This window comes from Cupressus sempervirens, chromosome 5 (genome assembly GCF_028749045.1).
Source record: "Cupressus sempervirens isolate cs-2001-9-10 chromosome 5, ASM2874904v1, whole genome shotgun sequence".
In the NCBI taxonomy this organism is placed as follows: domain Eukaryota; kingdom Viridiplantae; phylum Streptophyta; class Pinopsida; order Cupressales; family Cupressaceae; genus Cupressus; species Cupressus sempervirens.
Genome location: NC_143122.1, coordinates 139,005,182 through 139,029,160, shown reverse-complemented (window position 1 = coordinate 139,029,160; position 23,979 = coordinate 139,005,182). Strand labels below are relative to the sequence as shown.

The following is a 23,979-nucleotide window of genomic DNA, read 5'->3' as shown; positions in this document are numbered from 1 at the left end:
ACTCACACACACACGGATTTGTGTGTATTTATTCCAAGTTTGTCTTGCAGGTTCTTGGGGATTCATGTGGACTCCCACTAGATTCTACACACACACACACACACACACACACACGGATCTTATTCCAAGTTTGTCTTGCAGGTCCTTGGGGATTCATGTGGATTCCCACTAGATTCTCTCGGGTCTGCGTGGATTCAGGATGGATTCTCCCTTGTTCGCATGGATTCGTGATGAAGTCATACATAGTCCGTATTTGAAGTTTACTTTCAACTTTAAAAATTAATATAATCAATTTGGCATATTCTCGAATCTTGAGTCATGAAAGCAAAAGCAAAAAGACAAGAACTAAAATAAGTCAATAGCCTACTTCACAATGGTAAGTTGTGATCCTTTCATGAGGGAGGTGTTGGGTTTGAGTCTACTTGAGCTTTACAAATAATAATAATAATTAATCTCGACTTTGGCCCATTACCTATAAAAAAATAGAAATTAAATTAATAACAAGTACCTTGCTGCATTAAATGGAAGGTTGTTATAGAACCAAAAATCTCCAAGTGCCATCTTTGCAGCTTCGTGCTTCTCCTTATTCCAACCCATGCTCTTAAGCGATGGTTGAGCACCTAGAGTCATTTGTGGAACCAAAATGGCATCTAGTGTGGATTTCTCCATATGAATCCAAGGCCCAATGGTCATGCTCGGAGTACCACTACTAGATGAAGGTAATGGAGAATAAAGGCTTGAAAAGGTTTGTCCACCTAAGTTTGCCATTTTTTCCTATTGCTTCTTTTTAAATTTTAATTTTTTTTCTCTTCGTATCCTTCTAAAAGAGCTTGCATTTAACATGTAACTTCTTAGGGTATTTCTTTTTATGGTTTAATATCATGCCTTAATATATGTGCAAGGTGATATTTCAATCTGTTAACACCTCCCCCACTATATTTAATACCACATTGCCAACACATAACTACTACTTTCTTGGGGGTTGGGGATTGCATGTTTCCAAGCCTTATGTCTTGCTATGCTATTATGGTCTACATCTGGGATAATTAGAGACCTAGATGAACTACCCTCAGGCTGACCATTATGTTTCTATTGCAATATTCATAAAAATAAAGTATCTACAATAAAGAAAATCAAACGCTAGGGCTTCTTACTTTTCAAAAATTTCATCAACGTAAATGGAACAAATCTAAAAATAAACAAATGTAAATAAAATGGAAAAATATAAAATTTCAGTGTAAAAATATCAGGAAAGAACCCCAAAAATGTAACTCGCCTCTTCAAAATTGCTCCAAAAATGTAGAAATGCAACACAAATTTATGGAAGTCTACTTTTATTGCTCATTTTAGCACCTCTCAATGTGTGAATGCAAGCTACAAACTTGCACAAATAATCAACAATCAATATGTGAGAGCCAATCGATTTTTCTAAAATCATCGGTAAGTTATATTTCTTGACTAAAACACTGACACATATCAACTTACAACCACTCCATATAAATTTTCTTTATGGTAATTTTATTAATCATCCCAATTTAAACATTACAATTCTTTTGATGAAGATTTGTTAACTTCTGACCAAGCAATTTCAACATTGCTCATTATTGCATTATTTTTGAGATTTCAGTATGAGATCAAAGTATTCAAAGTCTTTGTCATTATGATACATCTGATTTATTTATGTGGAGGAATCAAACCACTTTATTGACAATTGCATAAATATATTGCCTTTGGCTTTTGATGCACATTTTTATTTCTTCCATGATGATGTATTTTTATTAGTGAAATTTGGGCCTTTCGCTATGGCTTTTCTACTTGTGGTCCTGCAATTGTATCTAAAAATTGCATTCCAATCCTGTGCACCTGGTACATTCCATCAATATGTTGCATCAGTTTTTAGGACTAGCGAACACCTTTTTGTCTTACCGTGATCATTCAACCTTTACTTATAACATAATTCGGCAACTAGTTGGTTTTGGTATTTGAAATAGAGCAACACTCGTGTACACAATCTAAAAGTGTTTGAGATGGACTTTGGCCAATTTGAATCAGAAACATAAGTTTACAGAAGCTTGTTGTGCAAAAAATTGGGGAAATTTTAAAATAGGGTAACAAGAGTCAAACTAAAGCCATTTTTCAAACCCATGGAAATTTCCACAAACTAATCCAAGAAATTTTTCCATCTATTTGCTTCGTTTCAAAAGTAGAAAAAGAACTTGTGAGTTCTATGTTGCACAGTTCCATCTCAAAGACAAAATTTTAGAAGTCTACACAAATACATAAGGGGATTTTCTCTCATTGTGTCTAAAATAACTATGGTCAAGTCGAAGTTCACCTTTCAGTAATTGTTGTCTACATCTCTGAACAAGCATTTGCATAAAAGTTCAGAAAACAATGTCTTCTATTTCCCATATATTGATGTTTGCATAGATTGATAGTGGCAAAATCCAAAAATGACAGTCTACTATGAAATAAAAAAGCAGCAGTCTCTAGAAGAGTCTAGTATTCTGCAGGTATTTTAGTATTTTTTTATTTCTTTATATTATAAACATATTTATCGACTGTTTTAACTGGATTCACACTGTTTTTCTTTTTTATTATTTTGTTATGATAGTTTGTTGCAACTTGCACACAATAATAAAACAGATGTATCCTGGCCAGTACCAGCAGCAGAGCATTGCTGGTATGGGTACATAGTCATTCATTGTTGGGCTTGATAACATATTATTTGAACTACCTTTTTGTACCCACATTTCTCAATCCTTCTGTTGTCTTCTGTACCATTTTAGAGAGTCCTCCAATTACTGCTCGTCTGAAACAGGAACCAGGTCACATTGTTACTGCTTATTTCATTTCTGCATTAATCTTGAACTCTCTAGGGCCTCTGTATAAGAGAATTCATAAATTTTGGATAAAGATAACCCAACCTACAAGGCTATTCCAAGCATTTGTCGAATTCTTGTAGAACCCAATACATATGCTTTCTTGTTGGGTATTCTACCTTATAGTGACATTTTCAAATATAATCTTTTGAAAATTGCTAAATTGATGGATGCATTTTGTTCTAAGTTACAGGATACATCAAATTTCATCCATGAAGTTTGAATTTCAGCGATTTTTTACCCTTTCCAAACTTTGTCCAAACTTTATGATATTGAATGTAGTATTGGTATATATAATAATAACATTTTATTTTGAATAGTTCAGTTATCTGGCAATGTCAAACTATTTTGACAATTTTATGAATATATTACTTATATTAAAAATAAATAATTTATATAAGTGTCCAAGGGGTTAGCTTAGTTGGGTTAAGCAATGAGTTCTCAAATCCCAAGAGGGACATCTTTGCGGAATTCTATGCTGTGAATCTTGGTCTTCCATCGGTTGTATTTGTCTCATTGTAAAAAGGTGGATTCTAAGTTGTGTCTCTTGGTCTTCCAATTTCTGTTGCTCATAAGGAGCTCAAATAAGTTTGTAAGTCTTGTGCTGTTGCTTGAATGAGCACAAAATTTGTAAACGATCTTCAATATAATAAATTTATATAAGTTAAATTTAATGTCGATATTTTTGTAAATTTTCACCTTTGCCAAACTTCATCCGAATTTTAAGATATACAAACTCGAATTTGAATTTGAACCTTGTAACTTAGCTTTGTTCTTGTATGTGACTAATAGCTTGTGTGTTTTGGTGAGAAAATCTGACACTGTTTTTGCAAAGGGGCTTTGTAGGTTGTAGTAATTTTTTTTATGGAAGACTTATGTTTTGTGAAATGACTACTATGTTTAGTACAAGTATTTTTTTAATCTTTGGTATAGCTTAATGGGAATTGTTCCCTTTGTCTGTAGAAAATTTAATTTTTATGATGTTTTTGGTTGTTTTGTTATGCACAATCTGGTGCAGGTAAGTGGTCAAAATGATGCAGAGTTGGACTTCAATGCAGTTCAGCGAGGGGATGCAGAAATGGCTCAAAAGCTGTATCGAGTTATTCGTGCATGTGTAGAAATGGGAGACAAAAATCCCATCATAAGCATTCATGATCAAGGTGCAGGTGGGAACTGTAATGTTGTGAAAGAAATAATCTACCCTAAGGTATTATCCATCCTTCGGTATACTTGATGTCATTTCATTGGTGTGTAGTTGTACATCTAAAATAACATATTGTATTTACTGTCACTTTTTTAAACAGGGGGCAGAAATTGACATAAGATCCATAGTAGTTGGCGATGAAACGATGTCCGTTTTGGAAATATGGGGTGCTGAATATCAAGAACAGGTAAGATTCATTTGCTCTTGATTATCTTTCAAACGTGGGACTTTAAAATAAATGTGATTAGGAATAGGTGCTTCAGATGCTATAAAAGTTTCAGGTCAACTAAACTATTAAGATCACTTCTGGTTTTGGAAACCGTGAAACAATGGAAGACATAAAATTCATTTATCTGTATAATATTTTTAGAGTTTTTTTGGACATAATATCTTTCACACGATTAATTGGCAACATGTGACATGAATGATGAAACAAATCAGGCACATTGTAAATGACAACTTGAATTTTTGAAGGGGAGAACAGATTCGTCTATTGTTGAGGGGAATGCTTGTTGATTTAGGTTATAATAATCCAAAAGTACTGTAATCCAGTATGTATGATATCTGAAAATAAAACCAATTGTTTTACTTTTAAGTGTAATTATGAAAACCATTTTTCTTTATCTGTACAAGAAACCAGTGGATTATCCATCTTACCAATTGAAAAGCTTGGTCAATACTTATAATTATATTCTACACATGATGGTATTTTCTGACTGTAAAGCAACATGGGGTTTTAAGTTGTCAAATTCAATCAAGACTTTTGCTTTACTAACTGTATATCAACATTAGCTATTTTAGGTGACTGATGACAATTTTCTTTGTTTGTAAATGATGTATTTATTGCATAATAACTGACTCTGCATTTTGAAAAATTATCTGATGTTTTCTCTTTTGTTATTGCATATGTTTAAATCATAGTGGGAGAACTTGGACTTGCCATGGATCAACAGCCTAAAAATAGGACTTGAAGTCAGACTTGGCGGAAAATTTGGGAAAGGGATCTAGAAGGACTCAGTAAAGAAGAAAACCATAGTTTTACAAAAAAAGCAATTTTTTTTAAGCATCTAAAGAATATAAAAGCCACAATTCAAACATTGCAAAAAACCTCCATTGTTTATATGTATAATTGTATGTAATAAATTACATGCATGGAATGATAATAATGATGGCGGTGTGTACCAGATAGGGGAGTAAATTATATCTTTATTCTCATGATTAAAAGGCTAATTGGCAAGAGTGTAGACAATGGCACATACTATGCAACCTTGAAGTTGTAGTGTATTTAGTAAATCAAATTGGGGTTTGGGGCAACACCCCTAGTAGGCTCAAGAGGTAGTGCCCCTTGAGGAGGTCTTAGAGTAGTGCCCCCAATGGTGTCAAGGGGAAACACCCCTTGTGGGGTTTTGTTGGTGGTTTCCCTAGCAAGGCCACGGGGTCTCGCCCCTTGCAAGGTCCATGACACCATGACACATCATTTTGGTGGCTACATCCACATATGGCCTTCTTCGGCATCAAAAAAGGAAAAATGTTTTGGAGCTGTCTAGGTGTTTTAAGCAGTGCACAAGAGTCTTTGGCAAGGATTCACGAGTCTTGACCTCAGACTGGTGCGAGTTTGGGTCTAGAGACTCGTACTTCCAGCAGGACTCACCGGGCTCACTTTTTGAGTCTGGCAAGTCGATTTAGGCTGCCACTAGACTTGTTAGTCCTACTGAGTCTGTGGCTACATCCACATATGGCCTTCTTCGGCGTCAAAAAAGGAAAAATGTTTTGGAGCTGTTTGGGTGTCTTAAGCAGTGCACAAGAATCTTTGGCAAGGATTCACGAGTCTTGACCTTAGACTGGTGCGAGTCTGGGTTTGGAGACTCGTACTTCTGGCAAGATTCACCGGGCTCACTTTGTGAGTCTAGCAAGTCGATTCAGGCTGCCACTAGACTTTTAGTCCTACTGAGTCTGTGGCTATTCCAAGAGTTTTCCTACTATGGGTTAAATAATCAGATTAGAATGACAATTGGAAATATATATAGTACATTCATAAACCTTAGTAAACAACTTAAAATGTCATATTCATTCATTTCTGGTTACAGGATGACACTGTAAGTTTGTGTAGATTATTAATGTGCTCCTTCATTTTGAGACCTGGTAATCATGTGAATCTATGGCTACCTGTAATCGATCTAGGCGTTCCTTTAGAAAACCGAAGCCTTATACCTGTGGGGTAAATATCATTGCTTGTGTGGGACGGAAAACCTAAATAGACAGTAGTTGAAATATTACTTAAAAGTTAAACCTTATAATATTGAGTTTACATTGTATGGTTGATTGATTGAAGCTCGATGGAGCCATGAATTAGTAACCCTAATTAATGTTAGATATTGATGATGAACATTACTTTTTTATAGGGTTGATGATAGCCTATTCTATTTTGTATCCTAACTGCGCAATAAGGTTTAATATTAATCTGTTGTCCTTGAAGATAACTCCATGATATTCTTGGTTTGTATTTTTCAAGAATTGGAACATGCAAATTAGTCTGCAATGTGTTGATGTCAGTTTTGTGCCACTTCATAACATATAGCAATTGAATACTTGATACGGAATATCAAACACTTAATCCCTCTCTTGAAAAGTAAATACTCATGAAGACATGAGAAAAAAACTCTTCCTTACACCTGTGGATACTAACCTAGTTATATTAATGTGATTTGTTGGTTAATCATGTAGGCAGGCTTACGTTATTCATTCAAAGATAACTTGGACTTTTGCTGTGATGATGATGAAATCTAGATTGCAATGTATACTAGCGTCAAATGATATTGATGGTGATGATGATGGAGGGTATGTTTGCCAATGATGCTTCTCCTTTTCTAGCTTTCTTCTTAAATGAACTCCAACTACTGAACTACTTGCTAGTTTACCTCTACTCCTATGAATGGAAAGATTAGCAAATGAACGGGGATTAAATTTGATGAAAACTTACCAACAGTTCTACATCCATAGATGCAATGATTCAAGGAAAAAAAGACTAGATTACCACACAAGGCTTCCTAACCAGCCGCTAGGATGCTAGTGGCCTAGTTTATAGATCTCTAGCAAACATCTACTAATATCACCATGCAACTATCCATCTACTCTTACTCTTAACGACTTTCTTGAAATAAAATCTACTTTAACAACTTAAATAAAATTTAACTCTAACTATTGGAAGTAGAAACCATGCAATAACACCAAGTGTTCTTAATCACCATGCAAGTCACAACGATGAAAAAGAGAAGCAATTTTGGTATTATCTTAAGCAACAATTTTCTTCAACCCTTTACAAATGAGAGCAAATGGCCTTATGTAGGGGCCAAAATTTACAACCAATAGTAGAGATTAAGAGGCAAAATCAACGATCCAGATTAGATCCTAGAAACCCTAATTAGGGTTTCCAACCCATTGGCCAATGAGAAGACACCACCTCATCAATGGACCAATTATAAAAAGGAAAAGTGGCAACCAATGAGAAGGCACCAAAATAGTAGCCAATTAGAATCAGACACCTATCGTACCCTAGAAGGAGGAGAATTTTCCACTTGGGCTTACATCGAATGATCTTCTAATATAATTCTACCCCTTTATTTCATCTTCTTAGCCAAATTAATGAACTTGGCTAGCCTGTCGTTGACTTCCTTCAGCTGAATTCTCATGTTGCTCTTTGCTTGTAGTGTCTTCTCATGATCTTTCTCATATTCTTTCGCATATCCGATAAAGGCATTGAGAGGCAAGGATGCCCAAATGCTTCTTCTTGATGACAAGCTTCCCCTACTCATCCAATCTTGATCCAAATTCTCTCTCATTGACACTCTCGTCTTTGATATCTTCAAAATCGAGTGCGGCCCCAACATTGCTTATCATGTCTGAAATGGAAGTGTCAACGCTTGGGATGTGTTGTGCAATCTCATTTTGTATCTCTTCAAGTATCCTTAATCTGATAGTCAAGGCAACAAACCAAGACTCCACCGTACTCATTCCTCCTCCATCCACCAACTTGGTTCTTTCCAAATATCTCTCCGGTAGCTCGATATATGCTTGTAGCCTGGGAATGGCTAGGTCCTTGATTGGAAGGAAATCCTTCGACTCCTTGTCGAATGTTCTGAACTTGTCTTTAATAGCCATCAATGACCTAAATGTCGAGATAAAGGAAGGCATGAAATTTAGCCCATCTTGAATTATATCACTGGTCCAATCTTTGACTTCGTGCAACTGAGTCGATATCTCTTCTATGTTGCTCCTGTTGTCTTGAGGAAGGGCTTCTTGATGCAATTGTTGGATTCACTAGCAATATCTCCAGTACTTGTTTTCGGCCTCCAACTTTACAATCCTCTCGTTTGCTTTCCTCAGCCTTTCTCTAATTGAAACCATGCCTTCCTGGATCTCCTCACATTCCATGTCATCATGATTCTTCTCAAGTTATGCTCAACTATCTTATACTCTTGAGCTACAATCTCGTCCACTGCCTTCCTAACCTTTGGTATAGCAATCTGAACTTTTTGGTGTTCCTCATCATCACTCCTGATTACCTTTGCCATCATTTTTGCAATTTGTTTCTATTTCTCACTATCTTCCTTTCACTAACCCTTGAATATCTTCAATTGTTCGGATAGTCACCACCTCGCCTCTTGGCATAAGCATTTGCCTTAACCATAGTGGTGTAGTGCATCTCCCCACAACTAGATTTGGTTCGGCTAGCAAAGCATCACCAACGGCCCCAGGCGCCTAGCTTACTTCCTCAATTGGCCTATCCTCTTCTTCACTAGTGATTGTGATATCATCTCCATGTTGGTTCTTCGAGAGAGGAGAGTACTCGGTACTGTCACTGTAACCACTTGATTCCGAATCAGAGCTCACCTCCACTGTGACCCCTTGTCCACTTGTATTATCCTCTTGGCCTCAATTATGCTCTCCCTTGATGGTGCCGCTTTTTGTCTCTTTGCTGGAGGCTCCTGATGTTCTCTACTTTCCTCAACCTCCAAATTTCTCTTCTTTCTCTTAATTGCTCTTTGTTGCTAGCTACTGCCCCCACCTTTCTTTCGAACTAACTTCACTAGACCTTCTTCCTCTGGTTTTATCTTCTCATAAGTAAGGCGTACCTTCCGAATTTTTAATTGCCTTAACTTCTCATTGTACCATTACTCAGTGTGTAGATCAACTGTGCTTGTAACTGCCTCTAAGGAATGATCTTGATGATCATCCCAATCTACTGGACTCAATTCTATTCCATCCACTGTATCATAATCTTCTCTTAGCTCATTTTCATACTTTTCCAATTGATCAGGAATATCAAGGCCTCTCTGTCTGATTGCCCTCATCATGCCCATTGACAATCTTGAGAAAGCTAGCTTTCTCACATGAAAGTCATCCTGTGCATTGGTCCAAAAATCTTCTATAGTAGGAATATGTTTGAAGGTGTTTTACGTGAGACACCTTGATAAGACCATTAGGATCGAATCCTTGTCTTGCTCTATACCACCCTAGATGATACCATTCTAATTCTTTCTCTGCAGCTGCAAAGGTGACAGGATTAGGGCAAGTATCATTGCCTATTCCAAATGAGAAGGTAATCCTTGTCTCACCTTTAAGTTTCATCATTTTGTCATAATGCTCAAGTTGCCTAGCCAACTCCATCAAAACTATCTTGTCGGGTGGGTACCTTGGAAGTCTCTTGGGACAAACTGTACTTCCTGCTACTCTAATATATGTGAATTGCGGAAAGTGGATGAACTAACTCCCATATTTGTTAACTTTCATTTCCGCTTCTGTTTAGAGCCTTCTAGAAGGTGTCCCTTGTAATATTCTTATCGTCTTCATGGAAAAGGCGTCAAAAAACATCTTATTAGCTTTGGTGGTGTGCAAATGAAGCTGTGGATAGCACTCATGCACCAGACATTGCCTTGGCCCATTACCAATCACTCATAAGGCCTCAAGTTCAGGATTTTCATATAGTCTCGTAATCAGATGGAAAAGATAGGATCCCATAGAGAATTGCTTTTGATTTTGCACTGTCCTAAGTTGCAACTCTAAATTTTCACTTATGGTTCTAGCCCAATCAAATTTTTTCTTTCCATTTTCAATTTCATTAATAAAGTAGTACATCCAGCTCTCAAATTGCATACCTTGAGCCACACCCATGATTCTGTTGAGAAGCATAATTAGATCACCGTACTCTGGTTTGAAATTTGACTTGGTGAGCTTTGACGACTTCGTAATTGCCTTCTTGCCTTCATGTAACCAATTCTGCTTTAGATGAATGAAGTAGACCTCCTACTTTTCTTGAAGTAACTTGGCCACCTGATCCATCATTACCACTGTCATGCCTTTATACTGGGGAATATTAAATACTTCTTTGACCACTTGTCTGTCGATGTTAGCCAACACTATCTTCTCATCAAAAATGATGGACTTGGTAACAATATTAAATCGGTATGCACACTCCATTACCAATTTCAGACAAGGCAAGGTAGGAGGGAAAGCTGCTGCGCATACAATTCCGTTCTTGTAGATCTTCTTCGCCATGGGGGATTGTCCTTCCTTCAATTTATCCTTCAGTTGTACCATGTTCACCGTGTCGATATTGGTCTCACTTATTCGCCTCACTTTCGAGAAGAAGGTGGTCTTAGGCATCATGTCTTCCTTGTCTTTTTTGGTATTCATTCCGTTTGGGTTCTTGCTTGCTCTAACATCCACCTTCCTAAACACTTATTTTTGCCCCTTCATTCTAAATGATATGGACTACACTTATCAATCTCCAAACTTCTTTCTATCGATGGAATCTAGCTTATTTTTGCTTCTCCAAGTCTTATCTTTAACACTTATCAATCTCCAAACTTCAATCCTAGGGGTGGGACTACCACTTTTTTCTGCCTCTTCGTTACCTTAGGATGGACTACACTTATCAATCTCCAAACTTCAATCTTAGGGTGGCCTAGCTTATTTCTGCCTCTCCAATGTCCTATCATGAAATCTACACTTATATCTCCCAACTTTAGTCTATGAATGGAAATGATGAAGTGGTGGATGAATAGTGCAAGCAGAAGATAAGGGAAATGAACCAAGCAAGAACAAGGAATAGAATCCGCCTTTAAAACCGAACTTCACCTCCAAAAACGAATGAGAATTTTACCTTAAATCTGCCTTTACCAATAATCGAGCCCTCTTCAAGTTCGGATATGATCTCAGAGAATTCAGTCCTCCCTCAAATGATGCCCTAGCAAATGAAATGCTTGCAAAAGTCTGCCCTTTCCATTGAATCTTGACCTCCTTGCCAAAATTGCCCAAAATGAAGGAAATTGCTGCCCTAGTGCAGAAAAATCTGCTCTAAATCAGAATTTTGGTTCTCCAAATTTGCCCAAAATTGCCAAAATTCAAACCTTAAATCACATTGCCAATGCACCAAATAAAATTGCCAAAGCTGAAGAAGAAAATTGCTGCCAAGGATGGAGAAATCAGACCCCAAAAAACGCTGTCAATCTCACAAAAATTAGGCTTTCACCACAATTTCGATCTAAGGCAGAAATTGCCCAACTTGCAAAAATCAGATCTGCTCCTTCAAAGTTGCCCTAGGGCAGAAATCGTCCATCCAAGGAAGAAGAAATTGCTGCCAAAATGAAAAAATCAGATCTCCAAAAATCGCCTTAGCTGGAAATTCGCCCTCGAGAAGAAAATCGTTCCAACTTGCAAGAGGAAGTGGGAAGAATGAATGTGGAAATAAGAGGGAAGCCCCTCTTATACCAAACTTTTGCCTCCTTAAGTGGGGCCGGGCTGCTTGGAGGGAAAACAAAATTAAGTTAGTCCCTTAATTAATGGCTTAGATTTAAGTGCAACATTAAAATTACTTAGCCCTATAGTGAAATTGGCCTATTTAATTGCTAGTTTCAATGAAAAATTGCAAAATAAAAACAAGATAAGCCTAGGAGATGTCAAAATTTTTCATTTAATAGTGCTTTGACAATTAATATATCATTAAAATCAAATCTAGCAAGGCAAAATCGATTTTCAATTCCAAATTACCAATTTCCTTTAACATTTCTAAAATCTTCTAGGCTAAATTTTAACCAAATTAATGAAATTTTGCAATATAATCCAATTTCAATTTTGCAATACAATTTCAATTTTAACAAAATTAATCCTTTTCTTGGCACTTGAAATTCAAGCTCTAAATCCAATTTCACTATCAAAATTTCTTTTTACCAAAAAAAATTCAAGATTTTCGAAAATGACTAAATTTAAAATTCATTTTGAAAATGCTCAAGCCTATACAATTATATCAAATTTTCAAAAATCCATCTAAGTCCAAAATTTGCAATTTTATCCTGCCAGATATCGATTTAACCATCGAAAAAAAATGTTGTTGAATTTTGTTTGGCCTAAGAATAAAATTACATGTTCTGGAAAATGAAGTTTTGCACCGGGTGAAAAATAACCAAATCCCTTCCTGGCCCGAAGTCATCCAAGGTGTAAAAAATCATCTATTTGAAAACCTCTAGACAACTCCAAATTTTGCAAACGCAACTGGAAAATTCCAAAAAATCCTCGAAAATTGCCAAGGCTTGCTTGAAAAAGGGGGTCCAAAAAAATTTTGGGGCGATGGAGTGAAAACCTCACAACACAATGCTGATATGAGAGCTTGTAAACAAAATCCAATCTTAGAATACAAAGGTAAGTAAGCACTAATATATATTGGTACTTTTAAGACAATGTCAATGTTATAGATTTAAGCAATAACTTGTGTAAAAATTAGAGAACACATCCATTTGGAGTATTAAATCTAGAAAATTAAAATTATAGTGATAGGAAAGGGCAATGATAAGGCTTCACTCATTAATATTTAGGTAGAATACATGCATAAAAAAACTTTGGGCTCATTACCAGCCAAAATGCATGGGAAGGTGTCTTATGTGTTGACAATTGTAGCTATGATAGAGATCTTTATCTTTGTTTTATTTGATTATGGTCATTATAACTGTTATGGTCACCTTCAGCTGAAGAGGACATTTGTGATAATAATTGAGATAATATTAAAAATAGCGACATGTGTCGTACAACATGCGTTTTGGCATGTATATGGAAATACACAAGAGTTATGTATTGAAGTTTGAAGAGACCTTCGGTTGTAATGTGAAGAGTCTCTCTATTTGTTATATATATCACATCAAGCGAAAAACATTGTACACTTGAATATTTTCTCTTGAATATTTTCTTGATCAATAAGAGTGGTATTTTTGGTTGTGTGGTTGGGTTTTTTCCTTTCATCATGAAGGGTTTTTCCTAGATAACTTTGGATGTCTGTTGCATCTATTTTGTTCTTTCTGATTGCAGTTTATCTTTATTTCTGGGCAAAACTTAAAATGGTATTGGAGCCAGGTTAGATAATAGCAATTAGAATTTTGGGTGAAGGAAGAAGCTTTAGTTCATTTGTGATGATATCCTCCTTGTTTATTGTTGACTTATTTTTCATTCATGATTGTTTTTGAGATGATATTTTATATGAATTGACTATTTGTGGTGTTGTTTGAAGAGAAACGACAAGTTTATTATTGGTTGATATGGATTACTGATTTCTTGTGTTTCTACTGCAAAGTGCCACCATGCCACTCATTATATCACAAAGTGGACTCCTTGTCATTCTAGATAAGAAAGAGGAGCATTTATAGACTCTAATCCAACATTTGGACATGCTGGAAGTGGAGAATGAGATGCCTTGCTAGAACCTGAAATAGCACATCACCTCCCCATAAGTTGTTGCATTGTCGGGGTGGTCGTGTTGAGGAGAGGAGTACCATGAATTGTAAGACATAAATTGTTGTGAGCCAACTGTGGTTTTGAGCCTACCTTAATTGCAGGAGGAGAATTTGAAGTTGTGAGAATCTGAAGATCACATGGATGTTGTAGGTATTTTCTTAGAGTGGTAATGGCAAGAACCGACTTCACTGCCATTTTTGATCGAGTTCTCAAGAAGGTGTATTAAACTATGAATCATTGGGGTAACGAAATCCTTTTGATTGTTTGTTCGTCTATGTCTATGATAAAGATCTTATACTTATGGAAACGTTATCATGTATGCTCAAGTTCTCTTTATCTTGTGGGTATTTTCCCAAAATGTAAAGGCAAGAACAAATTTCATTGCCATATTTGATCAAGTTCTCAAGAGGGGGCATTATACTATGAATCATCGAGGTAACAAAATCGTTTTGATTGTTTGTTCGTCCATGTCTATGATAAAAATCTTCTTATACTTATGGAAACATTATCGTGCATGCTCTAGTTTTCTTTGTCTTGTTGGAGCTGGTAGTATTCATTAGTTTTGATTATTATCATTTCTTGGTGTTTTTTTTTCAAACATTGAAGTCCTTCATTTATTGTGATCGGTTCCATTCTATGGTATGATGTCATCTTACCTTCTTGATAATGGTTTCCACAGTCAAGATGCTTTCATATTCAGTTGTTTGTTTCAAAAGGAAATGACAATTTATGGATGTTGAGTTGTTCATAGTATAGCAGCAAGGATCGGTCATGTTCAATGAATGGCTAAAGCTGCGATTGAGTCTAAGATTATTAAAAGCGAAGAACATCTCCATTTCTAAGTGGAAGCTATATATCATCTGATATCTAAGACAAAGTGGTGCTGGAAGCTATTTCTCCAACTCAACAATATTATGAGTGTACAAGGAGGATAATAGTGATGTTTTGAATCTGAAGTAGGGTGAGGCTTGCCATTCAATTCCGCAGTAAACTCCAGAACTATCACTAGCATGGACACTCTATCGATCAAAGAATGCAACTTTGAAAATCAAAACGAAAAAGTGTTTCCTTTGTCTAATGTTATCGAAGAGTTTGTGAAAGCCGAGTAGAAGCACAAAGATGAACATTAAGAAGAATTCTTCGAAGCCCAAAGCGGTGAATATGAACGGCAAGAGGTTTACATTGCAAATGCATTGAGTGAGGCATAGAGACTATCAAATAAGAGATTGTTGAGAATGATATTGTTTGTGTGGGTTCCTCCAAGGCTATGAGACCTGGTTTGGATGAACAACAACAACCTCCCCATCACATTCATCAGGTTATGTTGGTTTTGTGAGTTCATCAATTATGACTAGTGTCTCCCCTATTGGTGGATGAAGTCAGACCTAGTCAGATGGAAATATGGTCTTGCAAATTTTCCAATTTAAAATGAAGCATCTGTAATAGTTGTCCCAAGTATCTATGAACGACGCCGTGGTATAGAACCTTGAAGGCTTTATTTACCTCAGTTATTAGTTAAGGTCCAAAGATCAAAGGAATTAGCTTTGAAGTAGTTTCAACAGCTAATACCTGTAGCTCCTTCAATGTCCAAAACAATGATTAATGGAACCTGGAAATTTGGTTGATATGGTTGCATTCTATGATATGTGTAGAGATAAGTATTCTACAATTGTTTAGTGTATGCTTTTTACATTGATCTCGATATATTTTATATAATAGTTTTTTTTTAATTAATCTCCCTTCGTTGCAAGAAGCATCAAGAAGAGAGAGAGATGATGTGCAGAAGTCATGAGACTGAAGTGATAATTTAGAAAATTTGAAAGAAGTATATTCAGCTTCAGGGGGAGGTTATGTGACAAAGCGAGAGTGATTCTTATACTTGTTAACTATTTTTTTAGAAGCAAAGACTTTGTGTTGGCATTTTTTATTTATTGGTTGACTTAGTGTCATCATGGGATTGCATGGCCATAAGTAAGATCCTGAAATTGTTGTTGAGCAAAGGAAATATTAAAGAACTAAGTTGGAAACATTGATGAATTTGCATGTAAAAGAGATAAGTACTCATGATGATATCTTGAATATTGAGTTCTATTACAATACTGGGTATAGTATTTTTTTGAGCATTGATCTCTATTATAGTTGTTATGAGTTATTAATATCTCTCTTGTTAATTATGAGTTCTTATTAAATTAATAAAGTTATAAGGTGTAATGCCCCCACTTCCAAACTAGGTTTGAATGCTATAACTTGCAACCATTTGTCAAAACAATATTAAAAGTTGTATATAAAACTTATTAGCAATATTGGATTAAAGTAAATACTACCCTAAATACTACCCAAGCTACCCTTCCTAATCCTTCGAGATAAATCCTTTCTCTAGTCACCTAACCCTTTGGTGACAATTTCATCCCGATTAGGTAATTGTCATAGAAAGAGCTTCTCCCTTAGGCCTCTTTGGGATCTCTGGTAACACTACTTGGTAGAGATCCCACCTCTACCAAGTCTCTTATCTCTGACATATGCATATGTTTGACCACTACAATATATATATATATTGTCTCTAAGAGATTCTCTAAAATTCTTTCTTTGGGTTCCATCTTGGAATCTCGACATTCGATCAAGAATGCCCTCTAGTCTCTGAGTTCTCTTAAGAGAAACTTGACATTCGTAAAGAATACCCTCTATCAAGCTCTTATTTGATCCCTATAAGAACTATATAGCTCTTATCTCATATATGGTTATCAAACTTGGTTGATAATTTTCATATTGCATAATTCATATTTGTCACTGGAAAGTAAATAAATTAAACATACTTCTAGCTCTTTGGTCGGGTATTCCCCTTAATAGTATCACTCTATTTATGGCCTCTTCTTATTAAGAATTTTATAAGTCTGCTCTATATCTCTGTTATAATCTTCACTGATTTAGTATTCCTTTTGTTGATCTTTATTTTAATTCTTATCCTTGTATATATATATATATATTCCACTGCATATATTATTCAAGGCATAACTATATCTTTTTGGGATCATTGACTTATAAAGTCAAGCCTCTTATATTGCTAGGTAACTTGTTATTTCTTCAGATTAATTAGTCGATGTCTCGCTATTATCTTAGTACTAAATTGTTATAGATGCCCTATCAATGAATGCCCTCTTTTACTTTGTCCTCTTTTGCTATGTTTTCTCAACATGTCTTATGCAAAGTTTAACATGTAAAAACATACTCCCTTCCATGTCTGATCTGATATTCTTCCCTCCACTTTAGTGATTATTGTCTTCTTATACACTTATTTATTCAATTATAACTTTCTTCATATCAGCCTTGATTAGTCAACATTCATGTAACTACAAATGATGGTTTTGATTACCAAATTTATAATATGTGGTTCGATTTCTTTGAGTTTCATAAGATTCAACGGTTTCGAATCAATGAAGTTACAACAACTCTTTGTGGCTATACCAATTAATGTTCAGACTTTTGTATTTGCATTGTTGCTTCCTCCAACCACTAACGATGCTATTTTGATGATTATGTTGGCAAATTAGATACGTCTATTATATCTCTCCTCCATTGCCCTAGGTGCCTTCGTTGCCTCTTGGTAATGGATTGTGTTTACTTCGTGGCTCTTGCATGGGTTGTCTTTCCTTGTCACTGAAACCCTTTCCTTTCTCGTCACATTGTTGGTGTTTAATACAATTTATTTATTCGTCCAGCTACGATTGGTTTCGATACTAAACATGCCTCTTTCAGAGGTGATCATATTCATTTTCCTTATGTTTGGTTATTTCCACTATGTTCGATGCTATGCTTCTTATGTTCGAGTGTTTATCTCATGCTCGATTTGGTAGTTGTGTTTGTGTTTTGGTTTGGCTTGCTATGGAGTAAATCTTCTATCCATGTTGGTAAGTGATAATAAAATATTATGACTCTCTCGATTGGTAGGTGTACCGAATTACTATCTCTGCTACAGAATGTATGTTTCGTTATTCAATGGGTCTCAGCTTCCTCCCGTGCCCATTCTTTGGTTCCAAACTTATGTAAATATATACGTGTGTATTGCCTAGTCACGTCCTTTGGAATAGGCGACTTTTAGTTTATGTCAGAGGATAGAATAAGGATAGAATAATATCTGCAATGATTATAATTGGATAGTAATATCTTATTAGACAGAGTTAGTTATTTGTATATAGGTTTATTATTATTTTTATCATGATTTCATTTATTATTACTTTTCTTTAATATTGATAATTTTCTAAGATAAGATTTCAATTATATATGGATTCTTTTCATTTAGGAAACGTAATGAAACAAATATGAGTTTCCTATCTAGGAAATAAATTGATAATTTCTTATTTCCTTTTGTCATTTAATGATATAGTTTATTTAGCAATAAAATATTTTATAATTTATATCTATTTATTGTTATTATATTTTATCTCAAAGAGGGTGTATTACATAGGGATAGTTATAAGAACTCTTTGGCTTATGAAAGAAATCATAGTCCATGTTGTCATCACATTGAGAGATTCCGTGATGGGAGTTGGATGTCATGTGGAGAGATTTCGTGATAACATGTGATGTAAATTGGTTGTGAGCCTTGTAGGCTTGTCATGTTGAGAGAGTCCATGATGTAAGAGATTTGCATGCTTGTGATGTTGACAGATTCCATGACAACATCACGTTGAGAGAGTCCATGATGAAAATTGGTTGTGATTCTTGTAGATTTTCATATTGAATAATTCCATGAATTATGTAATGCTGGGATAACATGTTTTTGAAAATCCATGTGATTAGAATTTATCATTGACATTTTTTAGTTACAACTATGCTAAAGCTCTCTCTTGCTAAGAGGGAGTGTTGAAGATTGTAGCTGCGATAGAGATGTTTATCTTTGTTTTATTGGATTATGGTCGTTAAAACCGTTATGGTCAACTTTAGCTAAAGAGGACATTTGTGATAATAATTGAGATAATATTAAATATAGAGACGTGTTGTATGACAAGCGTTAGGCATGTGTATGGAAATACAAAAATCATGTATTTGGAATTTGAAGAGACCTAGGTTGTAATGTGAAGTGTCTCTATTTGTTTTATATATCACATCACTAGAAAACCATTGTTAATGCAATACAAGGTAGGAGAATTCCTAGAGGAGATGTCCTAGCCCCTAACAAATAACTGCACAGCAGAAGAGTAACAATAATACAGAGATTTAGATCCAAAATAGCATATGTTCTCATAATAGTATCATAAGATTACATCCAACATGCTTGGCTCTAAGGCCTTCCAGGTTATTGCCAAATAAGCAATTACACTAACAGCTCTGCAAGACCTCGCAAGATCCAACCGATAGCTAGCCCAGACCCACAATCTAGTAGAAAACCCCAAGAAGAATCTAAACTTGTGCTCGCAAGCCACCAAGCAAACTTCTTCTTGTCCAAGCCCACACTTGCTACTAGCTCTGCTAAACTTGGCTCCTCTCATCTACTCCTTGTTTCCTCCATGCTGAAATGAATGACTAAAGACATCAGAAGACCCTCTACTTATACAAAACCAAGCCACAGGTCAGCCTAGCAAGTCACATTAAATAAACTCTCAAGCCACAGGTCGGCTTGGTAACAAACATTAAATACATGAAATACCTAAATACTTAGGATAAGCCTCAAGTTTACAATGCATAATTAACTCATAAGACCAAATAAGAGTATGCGCCCTTAGGCATTGGTCCACGTGCCATCCGATGATCTGTAATAACCCTGCTTGGTTATAGCTTAGATAAATGCTTATTTTACCAATTTTCTCACTATTCGAATGTTTGGCATTTCAACAAACATTTGGCAGATCATTATGTTATCACTGTATAGTATGATGTTTTGAATGTATTCGTCTTTGTATTTTTGGTACATATGAATTTTTTGCAAAATTAACTATATTGAAGATGAGTGCTGAATCTAAGTACCAAACTGAACCATAAATGCCAGATATTGAACTGTGTTAATTTATTAAACTGCTATGAATTCAAATTACATAGAACCTGATTTTTAACCATATCAATCATTGAAATCTGATTCACACCGTAAATCTCCCAAGTTCCCTTTATCAGCTACAAATGAAGTTCAATTATTACTAGCAGCACTACAAACCTCAGAGACGAGCCGGATTATGCAACTAAAGTCCAGTATAACCAATCACAGCTACAGGATTTTGCTATATGAGTCTTTAGACATCACCCCTGACCCTTGGAAATGCTAATGCGGGACACATAACATGCATGCAGCCTGTTCTAAGGTTATTGCAAACTCTTGACTAATATCACAGGCCACATTAAATGGAGGCAGCCCTTGCAAAATGCCCCTGCGGCCCCTAATTTGCCTAGTTCAATTCGTTATACCCAAGGAAAATTGCCGCCAAGCCTCCAAGGAATTTATTGGCTTGGTAATTGCCAATGGTGCTTGGAATAATTGAAATGCTGCCTTCAGAAGTGAATGGGTAGTCTGTAAAACTCAAATTGTGGCCTCTAAAAATCAGACGCAGGTTGGCAATAAATTCACAACAAATCACTGTCAAATCCTCACAATTACTTCCAGCAGATTCAATCTCCTAGACATAGTAAGAACAGTAGGAGAATAGAGCAAACCTATTTGTAAATGCAATTCTTAAACCACCTTCATAATTCAATCTTTTACCAAGACAATAACTCCCAGCCACAGGAGACACAGTTAGGGAGATATAATAAATATTCAAAATATCACAAATCACTATACCTCAGCAGTGAATTGCCCACTCAACTTCAGACCCTTATACCACAACAAGGGTGAAAAAATCAGTAAACACTTTTGCACAGAGCAACAAAAGAAAATAAATTTTCGGATGCTTTTCCCCATTAAATGAGCTCATATTTATAATCCTTTATCGCCAAAAGAACTTAACATCATAAATTACAGAGTTTCTTAAAAGAACTCAGCTCTTGAAACTTTACAACACAACTCATTTAGAAATATCTTTAAATTTCATTATTATAATAAAATATTATTATTATAATAATACAACTTTATAAATAAAAAATAAGAGCTCACAATTAATTACTACATGTACTGTAGGTGATAACTTACTTGCAGAGCCATCCACTGCACCACCAAAAGCAGATTTACTAAAACTGGTAAGTCCACAGCTGGGACTCCCAAATCACCATGTTAGCTCACGAGGGTCGCTATGATGAGCTAACTCCATTAACTGCACAAACTCGTCAAAAATGGGGACATTACATGATCCAAATCCAAGAGCACATAAGCCAAGTCCCTCGGATCTAAGCTTGCGAATACAATCTCCAAAGTCTGCCAATAAACTAGGAACATGTTACCAACAACCACCAAAAGGACTATCAACACGATTGCTCCAATTGTTATGCACACTTAGGGCAAGGTCCTTGAGTATCTCTCGAACATAACCCTAGCTGCATGTAACATAATTCCACAAATCTGAGCTCAATGCCCCTTCATACAATATTGCTGACTACCCCAGTTTGCTCCTGCATCAGACACCCCAGCTGCGAAGAAAAGATGTTCTCAACACTTGGAAGAACATCTTCCAGGGTTCAACACATAAACTTCGAACTGGTTCTTCACATACATGTCTTCTGAGTTATCAACTTGTGCACTCTTGACTTTGTTCCACTATTGCAAATCGTTTTCTGCAACTGTCATCTTCACATCCTTGGTGAGGCGCATATCTGTTTTCCATGCTGATCTCTAACCCTTCAAGAATCTTTCAACTCAACTCGCCTACCAAAACTTAGGTTCCTCCTACCAAGTTCTGCATTATGCAAAGGAATCAATGGAAACTTCCTGCCACCCTTCTCAATAGTAAACACATTCTCGACACAATCATGTATTGTCTTGCAATCATACTATGTACACAATATCACACAACTCCTGATCAATATATTGCTCAATCTGAAAATCAACAAGATATTGCTCCCTTACTTCCAAAGCATGCTCATCTTGAAACCAATTGATCTTATAAAGACAAGGATGTCTCACTCTCTTCCAACCAAATTTCTGAACCATCTCGTGAGCAACTAGCTTATCAGTACTACTATCATCCACAATCACATTTCAGCATTTACCTCTAGTCTTACGTGTCCTGAATTTAATTCTCTGTTAACAAGGTTCTTGTACTTTTTTACCAAGCAATACTTGTCGAACCACCAAGTTATCCAACACTTTAGGCTCTTTCACCGAATCCACATTCTCATCTGCCACAACAGTTCTTTTATCACCAACCTTTCTATTAGTATTGAGACATTCAAAAGCTCTATGTCCTTCACTACATCTGAAACAAGTTCCCTTAAATGCACCTCTACTTGCTCTCATCCTCTGTTCAATAGGTTTTGGTTCATCTTCAACAATCTGTTTATTCTTTACGGTGTAATGGGCACCCCTGGATGTCCAAAAGAACTAAACCAAATTGCTGAAAAGAATTATGTCAAACAGTTTGCATTCAACTTCTTATTTCTCCATTTAATGTTTTAAAGCCCTTATAACTCCGGAAATCAAATGTTTATTTGTTTGTTGTGTTTCGTGCATGGAATTGGTATCATACAACATAAACAAGAAATAAACTACAATGATATGCAAAGTGGAAATGAATTGCTGCTAATAAAATGTTATTTTCAGAATTCATAAAACCAAATACATGGTAGATTTATCAACTCACTAATTACTTCAGCAGTATTGACATAATACTCCAGCCCATGCTTTCGAACTTGCTGCTACAATACTTTGTCCTTCAAAGTGACCTTCATAATACCATTCCCTCAAAGCGGCATAAGCGTCAAACAAGTAGTGAAGAAGATATGAGCAAAATACCAAATTTGCCTGTAGCCGGAAATGCAACTAAACTGCCTGATAATGAAGCCAATAACAAAGAATTCCAAAGGCCAAACCCCAAGGGAATGACGTCTAGAATGTTACAAGAGAGGATAGACGTCCTCAAATGCCAAGAACGGAGCTGCAACTCACACACCAATTTCTTCTCATATTCAACCTCTCTAATGAAGCCACAAATGCTTCCTTTTATTCTATTCCCACGGGTCCCCTCAACTCATATGGGCAATGTGGGATAAAAGATGTGTAATATAAAACATATATTAAAATACCCCTTATGTCTCCCTTGGGTACACATCACCATAAAATATATATTAAAGTAACACTTTAATATTTTACAATTAAATTAGACGTTACTTTAATAAAACTTCAGGCATTAAAATGTATTAGCAATCGGACTTCGAATAATGCGAGTGATAGCTCATCGGAAAGCTCTCACTGAGGAGTATCGAGTCCAATCACCAAAATTGACCTGCACTGTGTCCTGCCGACTTACTAAAAATAGTAAGTATGCCTGAAACTAAGTAAATCAACTTCGTTTTGGCCCAAACTGGAAATGACTAGGCCAAAACACTCCAAGATCCCATTAAACCCTTCGTTAGCCCTCGGGACCATGTAGAACAAGGCTAACGCGCACACACTTGGTCAACTGCTAAAATGGGGACATTACAGTCCGCCCCCCTTGAAATTGCTTGTCCTCAAGCAACCTCAGTCCAGCCTGCTGAATAACCTGCTCACTCTCCCATGTAGAATCTTCCTCCGGCAGGTCTTTCCATTTGACCAAATACTCCTTCACTATCCTGTTTCTAAGCTTCCTCTCTCTGGTATCCACAATAGCCTCAGGTACTAACACAAGCTTCCCCTCCTCATCCAAAGGGGGTAAATCTGCAGAAGGCACTACACTCTGACCAATGGCTTTCTTAAGCCTAGACACATGAAACACATTGTGCACTCGATTGCCCTCTGGAAGCTCAAGCTCATAGGCGACTTTGCCCACTTTGCGAATCACCCTGTAGGGACCATAAAATCTAGGTTTCAACTTTTCAGCTCCGCTCTTCTTGAGCGATGACTGTCTATATGGTTGTAGCCTCAAGTAAACCATATCCCCTACCTCGAAGCTACGCTCTATTCGGTGCTGATCAGCATACAATTTCTGTTGATTCTGGGCCTGTTGTATATTCTCTTTGAGCACTTTCAGGATGTCTTGACTATCCTGCAATAAGTTT

At 36.2% G+C, this 23,979-nt stretch overlaps 1 protein-coding gene across 1 annotated transcript in view; it reads left to right on the top strand.

Annotated features, from left to right (window-relative positions):
* The window catches only part of LOC149554881 (putative phosphoribosylformylglycinamidine synthase, chloroplastic/mitochondrial), a 308,229-nt gene that overhangs the window by 165,793 nt on the left and 118,457 nt on the right, over positions 1–23,979 (top strand). The window contains exons 18-19 of the mRNA XM_089828894.1: positions 3,901–4,089; positions 4,187–4,273. Coding sequence (XP_089685020.1) covers positions 3,901–4,089; positions 4,187–4,273 — 276 coding nt within the window. The remainder of the gene's footprint in view (positions 1–3,900; positions 4,090–4,186; positions 4,274–23,979) is intronic.